General features: G+C 37.2%; 2 protein-coding genes and 1 long non-coding RNA gene across 11 annotated transcripts in view; 2 read left to right on the top strand and 1 right to left on the bottom strand.

Annotated features, from left to right (window-relative positions):
- Positions 1 to 6,409, top strand: part of BCAR3 (BCAR3 adaptor protein, NSP family member) — a 96,808-nt gene extending 90,399 nt beyond the window's left edge. For 5 of the 6 annotated variants that reach the window (XM_051799054.1, XM_051799047.1, XM_051799038.1 and 2 more), the window contains 5 exons: positions 2,218 to 2,333; positions 3,152 to 3,323; positions 3,523 to 3,646; positions 4,523 to 4,735; positions 5,532 to 6,409. In XM_051799054.1, the coding sequence (XP_051655014.1) occupies positions 2,218 to 2,333; positions 3,152 to 3,323; positions 3,523 to 3,646; positions 4,523 to 4,735; positions 5,532 to 5,719 (813 nt within the window). In that variant the 3' untranslated portion in view covers positions 5,720 to 6,409. Of the gene's footprint in view, positions 1 to 2,217; positions 2,334 to 3,151; positions 3,324 to 3,522; positions 3,647 to 4,522; positions 4,736 to 4,832; positions 5,482 to 5,531 lie in introns of those variants that run through there. The other variant, XM_051799058.1, reaches the window with a different exon arrangement.
- A 465-nt stretch (positions 6,410 to 6,874) lies between these two features.
- The window catches only part of FNBP1L (formin binding protein 1 like), a 57,064-nt gene continuing 43,427 nt past the window's right edge, over positions 6,875 to 20,511 (bottom strand). For 2 of the 4 annotated variants that reach the window (XM_051799161.1, XM_051799150.1), the window contains exons 10-14: positions 12,747 to 12,856; positions 12,014 to 12,146; positions 11,469 to 11,563; positions 10,846 to 10,994; positions 6,875 to 10,457 (exon numbers count right to left, since the gene is read on the bottom strand). In XM_051799161.1, the coding sequence (XP_051655121.1) occupies positions 10,279 to 10,457; positions 10,846 to 10,994; positions 11,469 to 11,563; positions 12,014 to 12,146; positions 12,747 to 12,856 (666 nt within the window). In that variant the 3' untranslated portion in view covers positions 6,875 to 10,278. Of the gene's footprint in view, positions 10,458 to 10,845; positions 10,995 to 11,468; positions 11,564 to 12,013; positions 12,147 to 12,746; positions 12,857 to 14,817; positions 14,833 to 18,264; positions 18,424 to 20,511 lie in introns of all 4 variants that reach the window. The other 2 variants (XM_051799170.1, XM_051799140.1) reach the window with 2 other exon arrangements.
- On the top strand, positions 12,856 to 18,460 carry LOC127476440 (uncharacterized). Its single transcript, XR_007906619.1, has 2 exons — positions 12,856 to 13,085; positions 14,272 to 18,460. It is a non-coding gene; the product is annotated as an uncharacterized LOC127476440 (long non-coding RNA).

Here is a 20,511-nt window from a genome sequence, read left to right as displayed (position 1 = left end):
CTAAATATATTTAAACTTCTAAAACCAGCTGCTCTTCTAATCTTTGTCTGAGTTCCTGTCTTACAGCTGGATAGGTGGTGTAGGAAAATAGCTATCGGGACTAATGCATTTCTGTCCAATGAGAGAACTGTATTGTTAGTGGAATTGCTTAGAAAGACGTAAAAACACAAACTATTTTTGACAATGTAGACTTTGGTCAGCTGACAGGACTTGGAGCTCAGCTGTTGAATCAGAAAGACAGGAGAATCATCTCCTAATGAGGTGATGACTTTGTGTAATGAAAGGAATGTAATTGCAGTTGAATCTGCACCATTTTGCTTGGATGACCGAGTGCTGTACCTGCAGAGCAGCTAGAGGAACCAAGTGGTATAGGTATCTAACCCCCAGGCTTTGTTGGGTTTTAGTTGTTTGGGTTTTTTTAAGAGGAGTTTGAGAAACAAAATGTGGCTACTTACTGGGCAACTCCATTGCAGACAAGAAAGGAAGTGGAAATGGTGATGCTCCAGACAAAACATGTCTGTAGTGCCCTGCTGCGCTGATGGACACCGTGGCTCTGAGGAGGGGGCAGTTCCCTGGAGCAGCAGTGGGCTGAGGGGGTGTGAGTGCCTGCCAGCTGCTGGGGTGCTGCTGACAGCAAACACAGCTCCTCTCCTCAGTACCTGCTGCTAACTAAGGCTCCATGGCAGACAGAAAAACTCAGCTCCACAACTGCTTGCTCTTTTCAGAAATGGTAGATTGAGGCTTCTTTACTATGGTTCCAAAGTAGTAACTACGTTCTCTAATGTTTAGTTCCCAAATTCACTTTTTTCTTCCTTCAACCTAATAACAACAACTAGAATATCTTTAATATATTGTTAAAGAGTATTGCTTGAAGGCATAGGATATGCATGCCTTAGAGAAGTAGTAAGCATTTATATGTGTGTGTATATATATATTATAATCAATTAGCTCATTACTAGACTCCTTATTTTAAATACTATAAACTTTGCAATGGCGCCAAGGAGTCAACTAGCCTGATGGAAGTCTGAAAGCCTGTACAATTAATTAAGAGTCACTGGGGGGTTTTACAGAAACAGATTTTTGGATTTTGGAGCAGGAACAGTAACTAGCTGGGACATGTAGACATGCCTACTTAATCTTCATCTCTCAGTGCTGAACCAATGCTTGTCATTCATTGGCAATTTGTTGCTAGAATGCACTGATAAGAACTGCATGATACAATGAGATTGGCATGTGGATTCAGCCAGAATGAATGCTTTGTACTGAGATCCCTGATAAGGCTGAAGTTCTTAGGTCTTCTATGTGACATTTGCCTTTTAAATAATGACATTTCTAATCAGGAATCACCCATATTGATGTGATGAGGTGAATATTTGCCACATGTATGTCAGTGATGGAGGAGCAACCACTGTCTCTGGGGCTTCATATTACTCCTATGTCTCTAGAAGTGAAACAGGTTTCTCTACAGTGCTACATTTTGTACCAGTGAGGCTTGTTGTACAGCCCAGATTGCTTTCATCTTTCATAAGCATGAAAGCCTGCTGATGGGTGTATCAGAAAATTGCAGGCAGATTGATTGTAAATGTGTCAACATACAGGCTTTAAACCAGCAGATAATCTTACATTATCGTATGAATGTGTTTTTTATTATTATTAGCATATATAATTGTCATTGAGAGAACCAGTAGCTAATGCAATGTGTTTAAAATGCAAAGACAAATTGATGGGGTGTCAGCTTTCACATACTGACTTCGTTAGGCACTCAACATTCAGCATCCTCCTTAAGTCCTTTTTCTACTTCACCTTTATGAGGACCCTGTGGTGTAACCAAGAACATTCTGAGCAGTCATCTTTTTAGAAAGGAAAAAGGCAAAGCAAGTGTGTACATCTTTAAGGCCAAAGAGCACTACCTCTGACAAGGACCAGGCTGAGAGCACTGTATTTCCTGGAACTTCATCCTCTGCTTCCTGATAAAGCATTTTGGTTTCACCTTTTGTTTTCTGATGGCTGAATAATGTAAAAAAAGTATTTTACTGACCTTTTTGTGTAAGAATGAATGTGCCCAAGTTGATTTTTCCTTTGATGCCTGTATTCTAATGTTGCATTTTGTGCACTTAGCTATGTAAGCCCTGAGCTAACCTGGAGTTCTCTGTGGCTGGGGGGTTTTTTGAAGAAAGTTAGTTTCAAAATTAATGCACAGTTTTTTGCCCTTGACAGGTGGCAAGAATAGTAGAAGTTTCTGAAGAGATGAGGAGGAATATGGGAGGGAGCTCTGGTCTTGAACTGATTACCTTGCCTTACGGACATCAGCTGCGCCTTGATCTCATTGAAAGGTAAAGGTTGCTGTTACTCATTTCCAGGGCAGATGGCCAGAAGCTCAGAGCGTGGCTACACTGTACTCCTCATTTCCTCAAAGAATGCTCTCCTGCAAGTTTCCTGAATTCACATGTACAGATTATTTAGTGAGATGGCACATAACTTCTTTTTGCATAAGAAATTCTCGAAGGTTTTAAGGCAACTCTACGCATGTAGTACAAGGAAAGAAAGGGGAATGGCATTGAAAGCAGGGTCCTTGGAACAGCTGAATGCCATCAGCTCCCCTTTACAAGCTCAAGTATTAACTAAAATTCAGGAATCCATCTGAGCATGTAAGTGTGCATGGAGGAGATTGAAAGGTAGTAGCCTTCTGCAACTGGGTAGAGACCAGAGGATCTAATAAAGTAAAAATGATCAGCAAAGCTTTCTGTAAAACCTCTGCACAAGTTAAGGGGGACCACTTGGGGTGTTCTAACCCTGATGTACAATTTCTGCTTCATATTTTGGTATTTTGATTGCTGAAATCTAGGAGGGAATGTCACAGGATTTGAGCATGGAGGACAAAAACAAGTGGGGCAGTTTTCCCAAAAGTGTTCATTCATTCATTGCTTGAGCAGAATTTTGTGTAGTTCCTAGTATTTTAGAAGTTAAAATATTAATTTAAAGCTTGTGTGTATATATTCCATATGATGTCACTATTGCTTTTGATGCAAAGATGTTGGTAAAGACTTAAGTTTGCTGGGCACACCGGGTAGAAATATACTTTTGAACTGATCTCTGAATGCATGTAAATTTAATAATTTGTAACCAGTCCTATAAATTGATCCACTTACAGGCACAATACCATGGCAATAGGAATAGCTGTGGATATCTTGGGTTGTACAGGAAATGTAGAAGATAGAGCAGCAACATTAAACAGAATCATCCAAGTTGCTGTGGAGCTGAAGGATTCACTGGGGGATTTATATGCGTTTTCTGCCATTATGAAAGCACTAGAAATGCCACAGGTAAAAATCTGTTTCTCTTTATGTTCCAAAATGTGGAATTGTTTGATGGGTTTATTTAATTTAAGCAACTTCTTCAAGACTAGAGAGATCATCAGAACAGAGTCTTCATGACTATTCCATGATTCTGTGACTAACAGTGTACATTTCCTGTGGAGTGCTGTGGAGTCACTAATGGGTATTCCCTATTTTGTTTGAACAGGTCAGTAGATTAGAACAAACCTGGACTGCTCTAAGACATCGTTATACCCAGACTGCCATTATGTATGAAAAACAGCTGAAACCATCTTGCAAAGCTTTGCATGAAGGACAGGATGAGTGGAATAGTGAGTATGAGTGACACTGGTTTCTCTTTAGCCTTTTACCTCTCCTACTACTGATTTTCTGTGTAGGGAGATGAGGCAGCTGCTCTTTCCACAGCTGTGCACTGTATGTTAAAATGACTGTGTAAACTTGTATAATGCAACATGACAAGGAAACAGAAGCTAACAGTCTGCCAACCAAACATCAGTGTGTGTTTGTGTGCCTGTATCCCTGCAGAATACAACATTCTTTCCACACCCATACTTCCTCTTTGTGGACAGAAACTGAAACACTGCATCATCTTCCCTCAAGACAAGAAAAGATCTCCTTCCTCACAGGAGAGTTAATTGTGGCAGATTTTGCTTTTTAGTTGTTTGCCTGTTGGATCAGAAGATGAATCCTCAAATAGAAAGAATCAGCTAGGCAATTACTCTGATTACTTCAAGTGCTCCAGCACCCAATTCTTTGGAGCTCTAGTTTTTAAAGGGGTGCAAGGCAGAGAAAAACATTTCTCAGAACATTTCTACAAGAGAATGGGTAGACAGTGAAAACTTTTTAGCCTCATGGAATTTATTGGAATGACCCAGATTTTGAAAATGTTTTTAAAAAATCTATTTTAAAAAAAATGTGTTTAAAATCTCTGTGCTGCTCTGTAGTAATTCAGCAGAGCCTTCTCCTATAGCAAATAGAGCTTTCCATCACTAATTTGTCTTGGTCTTCTCCCCCAACCAGTTCGCTGGAAACTGGTAGGACAGGTATATGTGAGGTAAGGTGATAATTTGAAAGATGGAAGACAAACAGTACTTTCCACCTTAAAAGAAGAATACTGGCAGTTACAATACCTTCTTCAACTAGCAGGTTTTAATGTCTGATGCTGTGTTTGTTACCCTCTATCCCAGAGACCATCAGTGCTCCGCAGAACAACATAACAGTGCCACTGCTGATGCCTCTTCTTACCTTGATGGAGCGTCAAGCTGTTGTTTTTGAAGGCACGGAGCTGTGGGAGAGCACTGACCAGAGTGGTGAGATAATGCTGCGGCACTTGGCCGCGGCCCGTGCGATAGCGCAGCACGCGCAGAGGTTCCACCGCGCTGCGGAGCAGGCGCTGCAAGGTACGAGAACCTGCTGCTCAGCAACAGCACGGGGGGTTCTGTCTCTGCATAAGGGCCACCACAAGTCTGTGTGAGAAATTCCTCTCCTCTCTGACAGGAGCTGAGATAGCAGCAAATGTCCTGCAGGAAACTCAGCCTGAGGACAACATCAGTATTGTTTAAAAGCGGCCAGTAAATTATTCATCACTATAGTTCTCCAACAAGCATTTTTGCTAAACATACTCAGAGTTCTCAAAGTTAATATGCTGACCCTTCTAGCAATTGAATAGAGGTACAGTAAGGACTGAGGATAACTTCCTGTCTTCTGTACAATTTAGAATTCCTACTCATTATTGCAAATAAAACACCACCCGTGATAACAAGATTCTTTACAGCAGTGCAAGATGCAACACTCAGATCTTGACTGCTTACAGCCAGAAAACAGCTACAAATTAGTTATGTGATTTTTTTTTTTAAACTTGCAGTGGAAAAGTTAAGGGAGTGAAATATAACCATTTCTGCAGGCAGCATGTACACATCAGTAATGATATTTAAGGTCAGGCTATAATGACAATTCTAGAACATTAGAACTGAACAAAGGATAGCCTGTCCCAGTGTCCCTAGAGCCATCTGTGTGCTACTAGAATGTCAAAGATGGAAAGGATTTTCACTGTTTTACTAGCTTGTGAAAATCACTGTGCAAAAGAAATGCAGCACACTAAAGCTTATTTGGGGAGAATACAGTTTAAAAGCCATTTTTACAGAATAAAAAGCATTTGCCTGATGGTGGTATTGTGGGATTCTTTTTACTTACTAGGTTTCCAGCCAGATGAAGAGCTGAGTGAAATCTTCAAGACAGAATTTCAAATGAGATTGCTCTGGGGCAGCAAAGGAGCACAAGTTAATCAAAGTGAAAGATATGAGAAATTCAACCAGATTTTAACTGCACTTTCCCGAAAACTGGAACCTCCTCTAGTGAAGCTGGTGGAACAATTAAGTATATAAGACTCTGTAAACACTATTTAAAATTATATACTTGAAATAACCTTAGAATTCTTCTGGCAATTTGATACTGCACAGACCTCTTGCATTTCACAAGATGTTTAGAACTTTAAATGCACAATGCACACTTGTTTTAAAACTACTGATTTCTAAACAAATTATTTATTTACTGTGACACCAAGTCATTTAATGATCCCTTTAAACAGTTGGTTATCCCTTTATTTCTCCAGAGTTGCAATGTTTTAATGATGCCAATGAGTAAGGGCATTGGCATCTTAGTATTAAGATGAAGCAAACAGTGTAAATAAAATGATAGATTAAGTATCTGATGTGGCAGAAAAATTGTTGTATAATATTCCTTTAATGACTATAAAACACTGTAAATAGAATTGTGATTTGAAGTGTATCTTTATGCAAAATAATTTGCATATTTACAGATCACAGAAATACTGCAGGTTGCAGAAATGATCCTTTATCTGTGACCACAACACAAGGCTCAAATGTCACTGTGCCTGTGAAAGTAGAAAATGAGTTTGTCTATGTGTTGGGACAACTTACGTTTTTTTTAAGACAGCACCTGTAGTGCTTTGGCTTTTGCTGAAGCCTGCACAACAGCTATGCTGCCAGGAATGAATGATGAAATGACAAGAACAAACAATCCAGATAATTAAAATGCTTTCAGACATGAGTAAATGTGGGTGTATGTATGTATTAAAATTGCTTCATTTACTGAGGTGAATGACTTTGGTAAGTATTTTTTCTTTTTCCTTGGATGAAGGCAAAGTATAAGGTGGTGGTAGCACTTTTTACAGGAAATCAGCATAGACAGTGTTTATTATATAAAGTGTTTTAGGAACAAATTCCACTTTGTCACATACAGAATTGGTATAAGCATTATCCTCAGAAGTTGTACAACTATTTAAGTAAGAACTACTGTTAGAGCTGGATGTGCTTGTTGCCAGTAAGCCTGTTTCTGGAGTGAGATGTTACTTAGAGCACTGAAAGTATTTGAGTATGCTAACAACAGAACCAACACCAAAAATCTGTTCCTCCTATCCACACTCCCCACAGAGGTTTCTACCACCACATCAAGAGTTTACAGACCTTACACTGAAAGTCTCCCTGCTGATCTTAACAAAAGACAAATGGGGAAGCTAATTACTTAGACCATGAAAAGATTTTTTTATTCCATGAAAATATTCTCAACAGAGAACACTATTTTTAAACAAAGCATTTAACATTTAGGAAATCAACATGTGCACAAAAAAGGATTAAAAAATTACTGGAAAATGTCAGATGCTTTAAGACAACTCACATTCAGAATTTTAGAATAAGTGATTTATAACTAGCTGTGCAAGTACAAATGTTTTTTCCTATGTTTAATAACCCCCATACAAGTTGCACTATCCATCTTGAAAGCAACCTGCCTCCAAAGGAAGCAAATCCTGGTTTTAGAAAAACAAACAGTAGCGTGAAGAGAGCATTTAGTCCTTTACCAGGCAGCGTTACTACTGACCTGCAAGGCTGTTAGCCAGGCAGACCACAGGCCCTTTAGCAGAAAATACACAGATCACATTTCTTCCTTTTCACAGAATTACAGAATCACAGAATATTCTGAGTTGGAAGGGACCCACAAGGATCATCCCATTTTTCTCTAACTTTAAAATAAAAAAAGCACTAGATTTAAAAAAAAAAAGAAAAACAAACAAAAAACCCAACCCCAAGCCCAACAAACCCCCCAAAAACCCCAAAGCCAAAAAACTACCTAAGTAGTTTTGTCAGTATTGAGTAATGTCACATTATTATATAAATAACCCTGTATACAAGCTCCAAAAATCTAAACTTTAGAGTTTAATAGGCCCCATAGTACACTAGGTCAAGCTGTGTAATAGTGGTATACGTAACAAAAGGAATAAACCTCTACACAAGTCACTCAAATTCAGTTTTACTGGTAGTACAGTTTCTAATAACACTGAAATGAAACAGAATCCAGCACTGCTGCATCCAAATATTGCTTCAGACGCCAGAAAAAGAGGATGTTTTAATTATTATTTTATAATATGCTGCTGAACAGCAGGTGGCTGGGTTGACAAGCTTTCTTTGATACAAGTATCCCTCCCCCCAACATCTCTAGTCTAATTCTTATCACCTTAATCAATCAGATATGACGTATGTATTAATAGAACCACAAATGGGAGGCAAGACAACATAAGCAATAGGGGCACTGCAGACAACTATATTTACACGTATAAACATATCCAAATTTCAATTGTTTACAAGTAAAAGTGCACATAGATCATTAACAAAGTATCACTCAAATTTCAACTGGTCCATACAATGAAGCATCACCTGGAAATGGACTAGCACTGCAGTAATTAAACTTGGAACTTCATATTGAAAAACTAAGAGACAGTTTCCATAAAAATCTTTTAAAAAAATATTAAAAGTCAAATGAAGAGATACACATTTCAATGTATAAAAGTAATGAGATACACATTTCAATGTATAAAATTCACGATGCACCATGTATCCAGTAAAGTAGAGCTCTAGAAAACACCTACCGTGGCTACCTCAGCAGCTGCAGCACTGTGGAAAGAGCTGAGACACAAAGCCCTTGTGGGATACTGTAAGTGGTAGTGTTGGCAAACAGCAGATTTTAGGCACTCTAGTTTAAGGCAGCTTTTGAATGGCAAGTGGTTGACTTCTGAAAACAGTCATTAGCTCGCAGTGGTGAATCCTCTGGTTGTGTTCCAGGTTTTCAGTGCTCACAACAGGTTACTGAAGGGCTGAAGAGGGACCACAGGTCTAGGAGTTTCTCTTGATTGCATTGTAGGCTAGAGCTGAGATGTATTAGTTCCCCAAATTAAGAAAACACATTACGGTCTCTTGTCAGTTATGCCAAAAATCTGGAATGTAATGATGGTTGCAGTGGTATTGTTATAGCAGCATACATGGATACTGGGATGAAACTCTAGTGCCGAAGATATTTAAAGAAAATGATTTGTTACAAAATAAGACAAGCACTGATGGCAAAGTGTTACACAGAACATGCCTGTCCTAGGCATGCAGGAGGAGGTTAACAGCGAGCATGGAGGTGGCACAGGCAGACTGATAACTGACATGGTTCTAAGTGACTGCCAATTAAAATGAGTTGGAAAAGAGCATAATTGAGAAATCAAAACATTGCACAAGCTAAAATATAGTTTGTGCACCTGGAACAACCTAGAACAATGAAAATAAAGCAATTTTAGGAGCAGTAGCCTTTTTACTCTGGTAATGGAACTCTATTTTCCTGCACAAATTCAAGATTGTGTAATACATCCTTACCTATATATGGAGATGCTAAGATGTTAGTGACTAAATGTATGTCTGCATGCATTCATGCAACTAGCTTTTACCCTTGGGCCTCCCAGTCTAGTACCCCTCCCCTCCCCACCCCCTCCCCCCCAGCAGCTGCATGTAACCTCCTTCAAGATCTCGCCCATTTTCTCAGAAACCCGCTTCAGGAACCTGCAGTCCAAGAGGAAAAAGAAAAGAACAAAGTTACTGAAGGCCTTTAGAAGATAAGAGAAGCGTGCTCAGTTCTAACAGGCCATTCTCAGTGGCTACACATCAGCCTTGTACTTAATTCCACAAACTCTCAGTAGAAATACGAGTTACAGTTTTTAGATAAGTTTTTTTTTTTCATAGTAATCAAGTAGTGCAATGCATTTTCCAATCCTCAGTGATTTAACAATGAGGAGAATTACTGTACATTTAAGACCTTGATTTCAAACTAAACACAATACAATTCAGAGAGTTAGTTTACAGGCACAGATTAAGAATATAAAATCATTCCCTTATCAGGAGCAGAGAGAGGTTTCAGTAAGACATCAAGCATTACATGTGGTCTCTTTTTGTTTGTTCAAGGTATCTAGAGTTAAAACAATGAAGTTGTGTCCAATACAGAACATTCTACATTACAAGTACTGAAAAGGAAGGAGACAGGCAGGTCAGCGAACTTTCTGTCCTTCTTAATCGTAATGTTTTTTCCTGAGTATTTTTTTGAACTTTCAGAATCAGAAAACATTTTCCTGTTTAAGAAGTGAAAGCTGCCAAGTATTTGCTAAGGAAGGAAATTAATAACTTTCAGTAACTGAGTTCAGTTAGTTATTAGAGGAAAAAGCCCTCTGTTTTAATCATATAATTTAAGTTATAAAAGTGGGAACAGTAAATCTTAGAAATCTTTAAAACTTAAGTATTTTTTCAGTTCTCTATAAAAACAAAGTATTCTACAGAACAAGCAGGAATCCTGGTCCAATCCATAGCTGAACTGGATTTAGTGCTTTGTAAAGCAAGAACTCTAGATCAGTTAAACAAAGCAGAAGACATTGGTCAAAATTACAGACCAGTGTAAGATGCATAATTTACTGTGGTTATCTCTGAAAAGAACTATAGCAAACTTCCAATGCAAACAACAGATCATTGCTGACTTCTGTAATTCTTTCCATGAACCTGCATAACTTCTTATTTTTCCACTATTTTCCCTGGAGAATGTACAACTGAAAGCTGCCAGTTTACTGTTAGATATAGGTTACTGCACCTTTGCTGTTTTTCTCTAGCGTTACATCTATATATGATGTTGGCACATAGCCTTCCTCTCCATTATGTCTTCGAGCTCTTGTCCACCCATCTCCTTTGTCCTCCTCAATAATGTACAAGATTTCCCCTTCTTTCATTGCTAGAGTGCCTTCATTATGACCTGGGAGAAACAAGAGGCAAAGAAGTCTCAGTGTTCAGACAGAATTTCAAGTCATTTTTTTTCCCAGGGCACAGTTTCCAAATTATATATAAACAGGAAGAATAAAAAATCTGTTCAAGAGAACATATGGCCAAACAGACGTACAGAAAAGAACCTAGTCCAATTTGTAAAGCTGACCATTTGCCAATAGCTGTGCTAATATTTATCTTAAAACAGCACAAATGTACTGCTCATGAGTTAAATTCATAAAGTATTTTCACTGATCTTATAAGCAACTGGTTGCTCATACAGTTAATTTACTTTAAATCATTTTACCTGTCTTCTCTATAAAAACTAATCCATGCCTTATAATAAGCCAAGGAATCATAGTGCATGTTGTTAACCTTACCATCAAATGGATATATAGCCTTGCAATGTCCTATAGCTGGTAATGGATCATCATCTTCAAACTCATCATCAAACTCATTTGGATGAGTGTGTTGCTGTGGTGGACTGCGAACTTCCTGATTTGCATCATCCGTGTAGCTCCCTTCAGGGCTATAATGCAATGATTGGAGCATGAGGACTCAGGAGTTCATAGCTCTACAACTCAGAACATACATGCATCACAGAAAGGGCAGACCTGGGAATTCCTGTTAGCAGGTTTTATATTACTGCTAGAGGTGATTTTCTGAAAAAACTGACCTAGCAAAAGCTTAGACTGAATTCTGCTACAAAAACAAATTTGACATACTTGTCTCCACAGAACATGGAAAACTAGTCTGAGCCTCAAGCAATAGAATAAGATAGCATTAAAAGGCACTGCTATTTACTGAGCAGGTGTTTCAATTAGACTATTTTATATGTTACCATAATGGCATGAAGTGACCTCTAGAAGTCAGAGCCAGTAAGATTTTCCTTTAGAACGACACAGACTTTCAGAGGATAAGTAACAAGCATCACCTCCCCTTAACTACCAGAGAGATGTACTGATTCTAGCTAAGACAAAAGCAGTAGAGACAGAATAGTGACCTCTCTCGGCCCTGTGTTACAAGGTGGTTGATATCGCTGCTGTGCCGCCTGTCGCTTCTGGCTGCCACTTTACCTTCAACTTCAGAAAGCCAGGCCTTGGGGAAAAAAAGATAAATACTAGTGTCAAAGAAAACTCGATTCTAAACCAGCAGATTTAACAAATGCACTTAAGTGCATACAGTTCACAGCCACAGAGAGACTGCATGCAAATGTCAAGCCTCATAATTACTTCATGTGAAGCATGAACTTATACTTAGCCTATACTCCATACTAGTCTTAAGGAAAAGAAAAATCTTTAATCCCGTGTGAATCACAGAATAACTGAATAATAATACATTCTTCTGAACAGTTTACATCTTTAATAACACATCCTTATTCTAGGTAGCTGAGCACACTTGAAAATATGGCACCCCACAAAAAATGCTATCAGGAGTACTTTCTTAAAACAAGTAGTTTTTCTGGGTGCTATATTTAAAAGCTGTAAGGCAAAGTACAGTTGTACCAATCATCTACATTTTCCAAGAAACTCTATTTTAGAGTCTAACCTCATTTTTATGTATTTCCATCCGAAGACGGTCCATGTTGCTCATGGTCTCAGTTAATTTTGGTTGCAAACTGCTTGGATCACCCATTTGGGGATTTTTCTCATAAACATCCTTCATTTTGATGAGGGCATCTCTAAAAACATACAAAACACAACAACAGTTATGAAAATTACATACATCAGTACTGATTCATTAAAGCTAAAATAATGTGTGTGAGATCCAGACCCATGATTAGATACTAAGCACAGAGATGAGGAACTACTGATCCCCTACACCTTGCCTAAATCCTTCTCCCATTCTGTCCTCTTAGCACTTTGCCTTCCTTTCTTGTGTTGGGCATAGGCACACAAGGACTCCAACAGACTCTTCTCTATCCAGTCTCAGTACTGTTTCCCATATTGTTTGTTATAGATAATTTCCTAAACATTAGTAACATTCTTAAGGCACCAAGTGACAGCTCTCTTGCTGAACAGACCTAAGCATTTTTTTTAATGCATGATTTTGGAGCCAATGTTTCCTATGCAGTATTAGGATCAAAATGAGTAATATAATAAAGCAGAAGGAAGCAATGCTAATAAGAACCTACATACAACAAACTATGAACTTAAAAATGCTTGTTAATAGCCTGGCCTAGTAGACTGTCTCCTAGTTTTTGAGCACTGTTGGATTAGGTAGAGGACTCCAAAAGAAACAGTGAGAGAACCATGACAGAGCTCCAAAAAAATGCACTCACTTTTGGTCTGTTTCCTTCTGTAGCTCTCTGTTCAGTTCATCAATCCTCTGTTGCAGTTTCTTGCGTCTTTGTTCTGGAGGGAGATGGCTGAAGTCTTCTAGTGCAGGGCCCTGCAAGCAGAAATGCCATGGAACAAGTTACATGCACATACCCAGGCAGCTGAAGTGACATATCCACACATGGACAGTGTTCACTGGAAGCAGGATGGACCTTCTTAAAAACTCTACTCGACAAACAGTTCTACAAAAAGACCGCAACAGAATAAATGCATGTTCTCACTGCCAGTGTAGTCATTCATTCAAGGTTCTTTCTGCCTTCTGTAACAGTTGGCTCACAGAGGTAATTCAAAATTTGTACACTTAATTTTTTTTCTGAAAGGCTGAGTCATGTACCTCCTGTTACATCCACTGCACTCAAAGCAGATTTAGAAAGGACAGAATTAATTACTACAGAATTACTTCAGAACAATAATCTGTGTGTATAATAATACTATGTAGATATAATTATTTCTTTCTCTGGAGCGTGTTCTATGGTGATTTGGATGCTACCAAAAGGAAAATACTATATTTTGGATCTTCATTCCAAAGTACTATTACAGTTCTCTTCCAGAAGTTCAGCAATCCTAGAAAACATATTAAAACTTTAAAAGTTCTGATGGATTTTACCTTGAGTAAAACCAGTTCATGGAACACAGAAAAAGCCTTTAAAATATCAAAACTTTGACCTAAGTTTGTTAATCTGAATCCAAATATTGCTCAAATATTCCAACTAACCTTTTTACTATTAAAAAAGTCCAAAAAACTTAGGGAGGGAAAAAAACCTCTTACTTCCCAAACCTTAAAAAAAGCCCCAAACCAAGCAACTTAAAGACCACCTATTGTTATGAACCTAACCCTGCAAACTTGATTGCAAACTTGTGCCAAGATTATAAGCAGAATGGAAGGGCCTGGATATGAAATGCATGGGAAGATTTTTACGTTGTCTTGTGAGTTTGTTGTGAAAACTCTTCCCCTCAGGGTGACAGACAGCGACAGTGTTAAGAAGGAAATATGGTACACGTCATAATAACAGAAGGTTAAATTCCATCTTTTGTGTTCCCAGTTGCCTAAGGAAGTTGGTTTTAGCACAAGAAACCTACTTGCCATTACAGTTAACCCTCCATGGAGGCAAACCAAACTGGACAGCATTTCTTTTGTCAAGAAGAAATTTTACAAAAACTTGACTGTTGAGATTTTTACATCAACAGCCTCAGGCTTGGGTGCCAAGTTTCCAATACCCCCCCTTAAGATCTTGCCCCACTCAACTTCTTAGATCTTTTGCACTTGTAAAAATCAATCTCACTGCTTTTTAAGAACGCAATACAAGACACCATGAAAGTAGGAAAATCAAGATATAATGTTTCCAAAATAAAACAGAAGTGTTCCTTTCTGAAGGACAAAAAAACCTTGAAATCCTTTCAGGTGTTTTTACACACTACAAAGAAACAAAAAGACAATCACATCCTCTGTATCATTCTTCCCTGCAGGTCAGTTAAAATCAGAGTATCCTAAAAGAAGAATCAGAAGAACAGAGGTCGTTTTGTGAATTTTACTGATTTACTCTGCAAAACAACAGTACTGATTAAGGTGTGGTTTTCATTTAATGTAACAGCTTTCTATATTTCTAACCATAAAGGATCATCTCCCCTGCAGTTTTTTTCCCAAATTCAAAGGAGTGTAGTATTCAATATTTGTTCTTTACACAAATTTTGTAATCTTTTCATATAGTATTTTATGCTGCTTCAACAATTTTCCTGACAAAGAAAAATCACCAAGTATTTCCATCATGACCAACTCGTGAATACTGGTCAACTCTAAAAGTCCCAAGTCGCAGATTTAGTTGCAGCCAGATCACAAGTCTAATTGCCTTACATTAAGCATGGATGATTAAGAAGACTGTGCATATGAGTGGAAAATCTGAAGATGTATTTCAGCACCTGACTTAAAGCAGTTATGATATGGAAACACTTTCAAAGATTACTTTCATGCTATCTTAGGAGAAGTACAGCAGACAGATCAGCACACGGGCTTACCATCTTCACCGACCACTGCACAGTTCATTTGAAAACAGAAAGAAACGGGAAATTATTTACATGCAATGACCAGTTACGAAAATGATTAATGCCTAAAAATCTATCTTTAAAATATTACTTAAGGATTGACATTTTCATTTATAAAAACACAGTTTACTATAAGCACAAGAATTGCTTTAAGAATTACTGAAGAAAATTACTAGTGATAATGGGTACTTTAACTTATGAAATTTTAATAGAAATTTCATTAAACTACTTTTGAATTTTAGTGTTTTGAATAATAGGCTAAAGACCTTCTATTGTAGGAAAAGAAACACACACAGAGCCAACATTGCACAAAATAGCAGAATTTGATGATGATGGACTGATCACTCATATGCAAATAATTTGTTAATCATAGCTCAAAATCCACTACCATGACTTTTACAAATGTAATTTTTACAATGCATTTACTTTATTATCACAGTAGATCTAGAATAAACAAAGATATTTTTTAAGTTTAGAAGTAATTAATTTTACTTTCTGAAAACAGCATTTGGGTTGTTGTGATCTAAAGATGTTTTAGTCCAGATAAAAATAAAGACATTTAAGATTTTATCCTTCAAAGAAGCAAGTAAAACATGGGGGCCAGGAGTTAATCGTGGGTTTAACATTCACAGCATTTTGAAGATCTCCCGTGCTTTCAATGACTTTGGATAACCCTTTCCAGAGAAACACCAAGCAACTTTCGAGATTAATATCTCAACCTCACTTATGACTCCCTCAGCACTTGTTAAGGCTGTTGATTGGGGCACACACACAAAATTAGAATTTCTAGCAATGAGGGAAGTAAAGCACCTTCACAAATGATACTTTGGTAGAAAACTGAATACGGTTCAAGGATGCAAAATGGCATAAATAAACTTCCTGTTCCCTTTAAAGAGTCTTCCGAGCAAACACTATTAAGGTTTACATATTGCTGCTGCTGATGCATCTGTTTATGTACCAAATGGCACTGAGCACAGACTGCCATAAGCACTGACACCTGGAACTGCTGAGATTTCAAAGGAGAAGCAGCAGCAGGTAGCAGCAGTACTAATAAAGCAAGTTACAGTTGCTTACACCTTTATTCAGTAACCTACTCTTCTGCTACTGTTTGATGCTTTTGCTCTACATCACAATAGAAGAATCTACTGCATGAAGCACAGAACGAAGAAAGACTGGTTTTGTGATCTCCAGGGCCTTGAGAGAAATCTTGTACAGGGCATATTAAACACAATAACCAGTATTCTTACTGTCTGATATATGCCAACTCATGGACAGAGTTCGGTAGAAGCTGAAGCAAATTAAATACATTTTACACAGGCAGATAGTGACAGGACAAAGGGGAATGGTTTTAAACTAAAGATAGATTTAGATTAAATGTTAGGAAGAAATTCTTTATTCAGAAGATGATGAGGCACTGGAGCAGGCTGCCCAAGGAAGCTGTGGATGCCCCATCCCTAGAAGTGTTCAAGGCCAGGTTGGATGGGGCTCTGAGCAACCTGGTCTAGGGGAAGGTGTCCCTGCTCACAGCAGGGGGGCTGGAACCAGATGATATTTGAGGTCCCTTCCAAACCTTTTTATGATTTTATGGTTTGGTAGTTCTGTGTGTCAGTACCACTGGGACATCGTTTTTCAGGGACAAAAATCTAGAAAACAGCATCATGTATGAGCAACTATTAAGCATTTAATCAAGATATAATATAAAGATCAGATTGATCAATGAGAAAAAAAAATCTGTTAGTATTCCAGTATACATTTATGCTGAAAAGACTTAAAAAATATGTGATAATGTGATGTCTGTTAAAATGCTTGCAAGGAAGTTCAAAATATATAAAAATTAAATGTTTATCTTGAAGATTTTACAGAGATTATTTAATCTTTTGGCATGTTTGAGTTAATTGAGATCTGTACTATACTAGTGATCCTCCCTAATTTTAAATAATACTATCCTATATTAATTCAATTTTACAACATGAACAATGTATTTAAAAAAATCAAAGACAGAGTTTCATTTTCCATTAGCATTCTGTAGTTGTTAGCAGATGATCTTTTGCTTCAGTAAGAGGTTCTAGAACTACTAGTACTGCAAAGGTAATGATTTGTAAGCCAGGAGTCAATACATTTAGTGATCAACAAAACTGAGGTGTAATCAAGACCTGTGCTATCTAATCCAGTTAGTTCCTCACTAAGTACTAAAGAAGAAACATTACCTTCATGACCAGACCAAATTATAAGTGATTCAGAAGGGGAAAGCAGAAAAACTGTCCTCCATATATACTTAGAGGACCACAAGAATTTTCTAAATAATGGTTGTGGTAGAAAGGGTATTTCCAAGATATCTGGGGGCCTGAAATTAGATGCCACAACATGACTTAAAGAAAATAAGTTTTAACTGAAACTCATTCTATTTCAGAATGACAACAAGGGAGCCTCTAAATTATACCCTTGCTGCAATATATCAAGGTTGTACCTTGACCTCCACATTACGTCAAGAGTAGTCAACCATTCTTGATGCAAATGAGGCAGCAAGTCAATATTGTTTTGAAACATCAAAATATTATTAATTATATCATCAAATGCATCTAATTATCTCATTATTTGGATCAATAAATATCATCAAACATACATAAACTGAGCAGCCTATGCTTTTCTGACATAGCAGGGAAGTGCCAGTACATTTATCACTAGTACTATAAACGTTGCTAGGAAACCATGTAGTATTTCCCATCTACTGACTTCCAAATAAATTCTATTTGCAGAATATGCCACTATAAATTAGTAAATTAATTGGTAAGTCTCAGTAGGAGGCATTTGGTAGTAATTTTTTCAATATTTTTACCCAAAAGAACCTAGGACAAACAAGAACAACTAATTAATCAGAAAATGCATTAAAACTATAATGCTTTAAAAATCAGTATTCCAAAATGTGCTAGCCCCATGTGCTATAGCAATTGATGTACAGATGAAATTCAAGTTCTCCCTTCTTGGTTCACTATCTCATAATCAACTACTACAATTTCAATTCAAATTCAGCAAAGACACCTGATCTATCAGATGATTTTTGTGGTGACTATATAGCCAATGATAATTTACTGCAAAAATGTTACATGATGGTAGGAAAACATTTGTGAATGTGAACAACAATGAAGAAAGGTACCAAACACATGCTGAGCACCCTCTTTATAACACCTTTCATTTAGGCACAAGTATTTCAATTGTGATAAAGAGTATTTCTATTTTATTTTTAATCTGTTGGTAACTTCTGTATAGTATGATAAAAAGTATTCTAGAAGTGACCTTATAGCTGAAGTGTTACTTTTAACCAAGTAAGCCTTATAACGAGGGTGAAGAGCATTAGAAAAGCCACATCACAAACACACTGTTCATAGCCCATCATGCATTTCAACTTGTTATTGAACTTACCCCTCTTTTGAGGCTTCTGAAAGAAGGAATTCTGGGCTTCCCTGTTTTTATGTCACTCATGCAATAATGCACTGGTTCAATGGAGAATATGGGATACTGGGACCCATTAGGAGTACTGGATGTGTATAAACTAGTAGGGGTTAGGGGTGGGGATTGTGGCTAATGTGGAAATAAAGAAAGCAATAAATAAGCCAAATGTTCAAAGTGATTTTAAAATGAAAATTCTGTCTTACAAAACTAAAATTTCCATCCAACACAGAAACAGCTTGTAACGTTCCAGACATATTAATACTATAACTGTATTGGGTTTAACAGAGTTTCTGTCATGAGTTAGTCTTCAGAGTTACAGGTTGCTGCAGAGAATGAAGGAACATTCAAAAAAGCTTTAGACTCAACACTGCCACAAGATCCTAGCAAGATCCCGAAGTTCCCTGTCCCTTCTCTTAAAGTTCTCCTATTGCCAATTTAGTTACAGACATTCTGGAAGCTCATGCATTCCTGCTCCATGCTTCCTCCTACATATTGAGGTACCCTACCAGGTTAGCCAAGACAGAAATATTAGGTATGTCTATGGAGAATGACTAAAACAAGAAGTATTCTCAATCTCTGTAGTCAGGCTGGACTGACACAATTGCTGTGTGTCATTCTTAATATCATCATGAGAACTTCCTCCTTTTTCTTCAAATTGCTTCTCTCGTTTTTTGTGTCTCAAACCTCTGCTGCTCTTTCCCAGTTTAATTTTTCTGTACTATTTCCACTGCTGTACAAGTCATTCCCTTTCAAAAAGACGTTTAAGTCTTTGACAACATCAAAAAATAGGTAAATGCATATCTGGAAGTCAAGACCAGCCATAGTTTCAGCTAATGAAGGTCCAAGGGCTATCATGAATACTCTAGCTGTAATAAATCAGCTAGTTTTGTATTAGCTAATTTAAGAATATATTTTAAAACCTGTGAATAGTGTTTGGAATTAAATGTATATATCTTCTGGTAAGTATTTTGCTCCCAGTTGCTGTTTTGTAGAGCACTCCTCCACCCTCCCCAAAAACAGGAGAAAGAAAAGGAACAAAATCTTTCATTTTGTCCAGGTCCTTATGAAGGGATATGTAGTCTGTATACACATATGTACACCTGTGATTCCATACAGAAAACAGTAAGGCTGACTCTGAAGGCTACATACAAAGTGAACAAACTGGGGAGAAGAAAGAGTAGGGCAAGTCTTGACAGCTTTCTTCAGCTGTCTTCATACTAAGGGACTTCTTATAACTACAGTAAATGCCAAGGTCCAGATTGAAAACCAGGGTAGATTTACAGACTCTCAGAAAGATGTCTTGTGGCCAAACTGGCAATTATGATCTGATTTTAGACTAGGTTGAATCTCACCCACCTCTGCAGACAAATGCAATAAATATGCTCATATATTACTGCATTTAAACTATTATCAATCATTAAATTATATTGCATGAAAAGCAAACAATCAGTTTTCACTTTAATACACAGCTGCAGTTACATAATATACTGAGCATGGAATAAAAAAATCAGCTGTATCCTTCCTTTCTATAAGGATATGCTTTCTTGGAATACTATCAAGGAGGAAAATAATTCCTACCAGTAACAGGCTCTAAGAATAGTTTCCTGTAATAAATGACAGAAATTGGCTTAGACCATTAAAATAATCTCATAGAAATTTGTGAGAATCATTAAAATGGCTCACTGATATGTTCCAATACTAAATAAAGACACAGCATAAAATTTAAATATGTATATGCTCCATTATTCATTTTTATATAACTAATGCATGTATTGACAATCTTTTTTGTTGATGCATGAAGGCATCTTGCACAGAAAGTGTTAATTGTAATTCATATCATAAGACAACAAAGGAGTCATTTCTATGCTCTTAATTTTTTCTTGAGCATAGAAATATTTTTACCTATTTCATAGTAATATTTTCTAGGACATTTACCAGTATGGAGCTTCAACACTAAGTTTTATCAATGAGGTATCATAAACTTTAATGTTTTCAGACAAATCTCAGAAGTTTTCAAAAGCAGCAGGTATAATAAAAATCTATATAGCACTTCTACATATAAATGTGACATTTAGAAGGGGTTTGCTTTTTATATTATAAAAGAGAGATCTGAAGTCTGGCCGATTCCAAAGCACACTCCCCCTTATTTTTACATTCACAATTAACACCTTTTCTATGCAATTGCAGAAAGTCTTTACAGAATCTTAGAAAGATTTT

The sequence above is a fragment of the Manacus candei genome, unplaced genomic scaffold, assembly GCF_025592945.1.
Source record: "Manacus candei isolate 608988 ecotype Guabito, Panama unplaced genomic scaffold, ASM2559294v1 h1tg000005l, whole genome shotgun sequence".
NCBI classification, from domain to species: Eukaryota; Metazoa; Chordata; class Aves; order Passeriformes; family Pipridae; genus Manacus; species Manacus candei.
The sequence above is the reverse complement of the archived record's forward strand: the minus strand, read 5'-3'. Positions and strand labels throughout refer to the sequence as shown.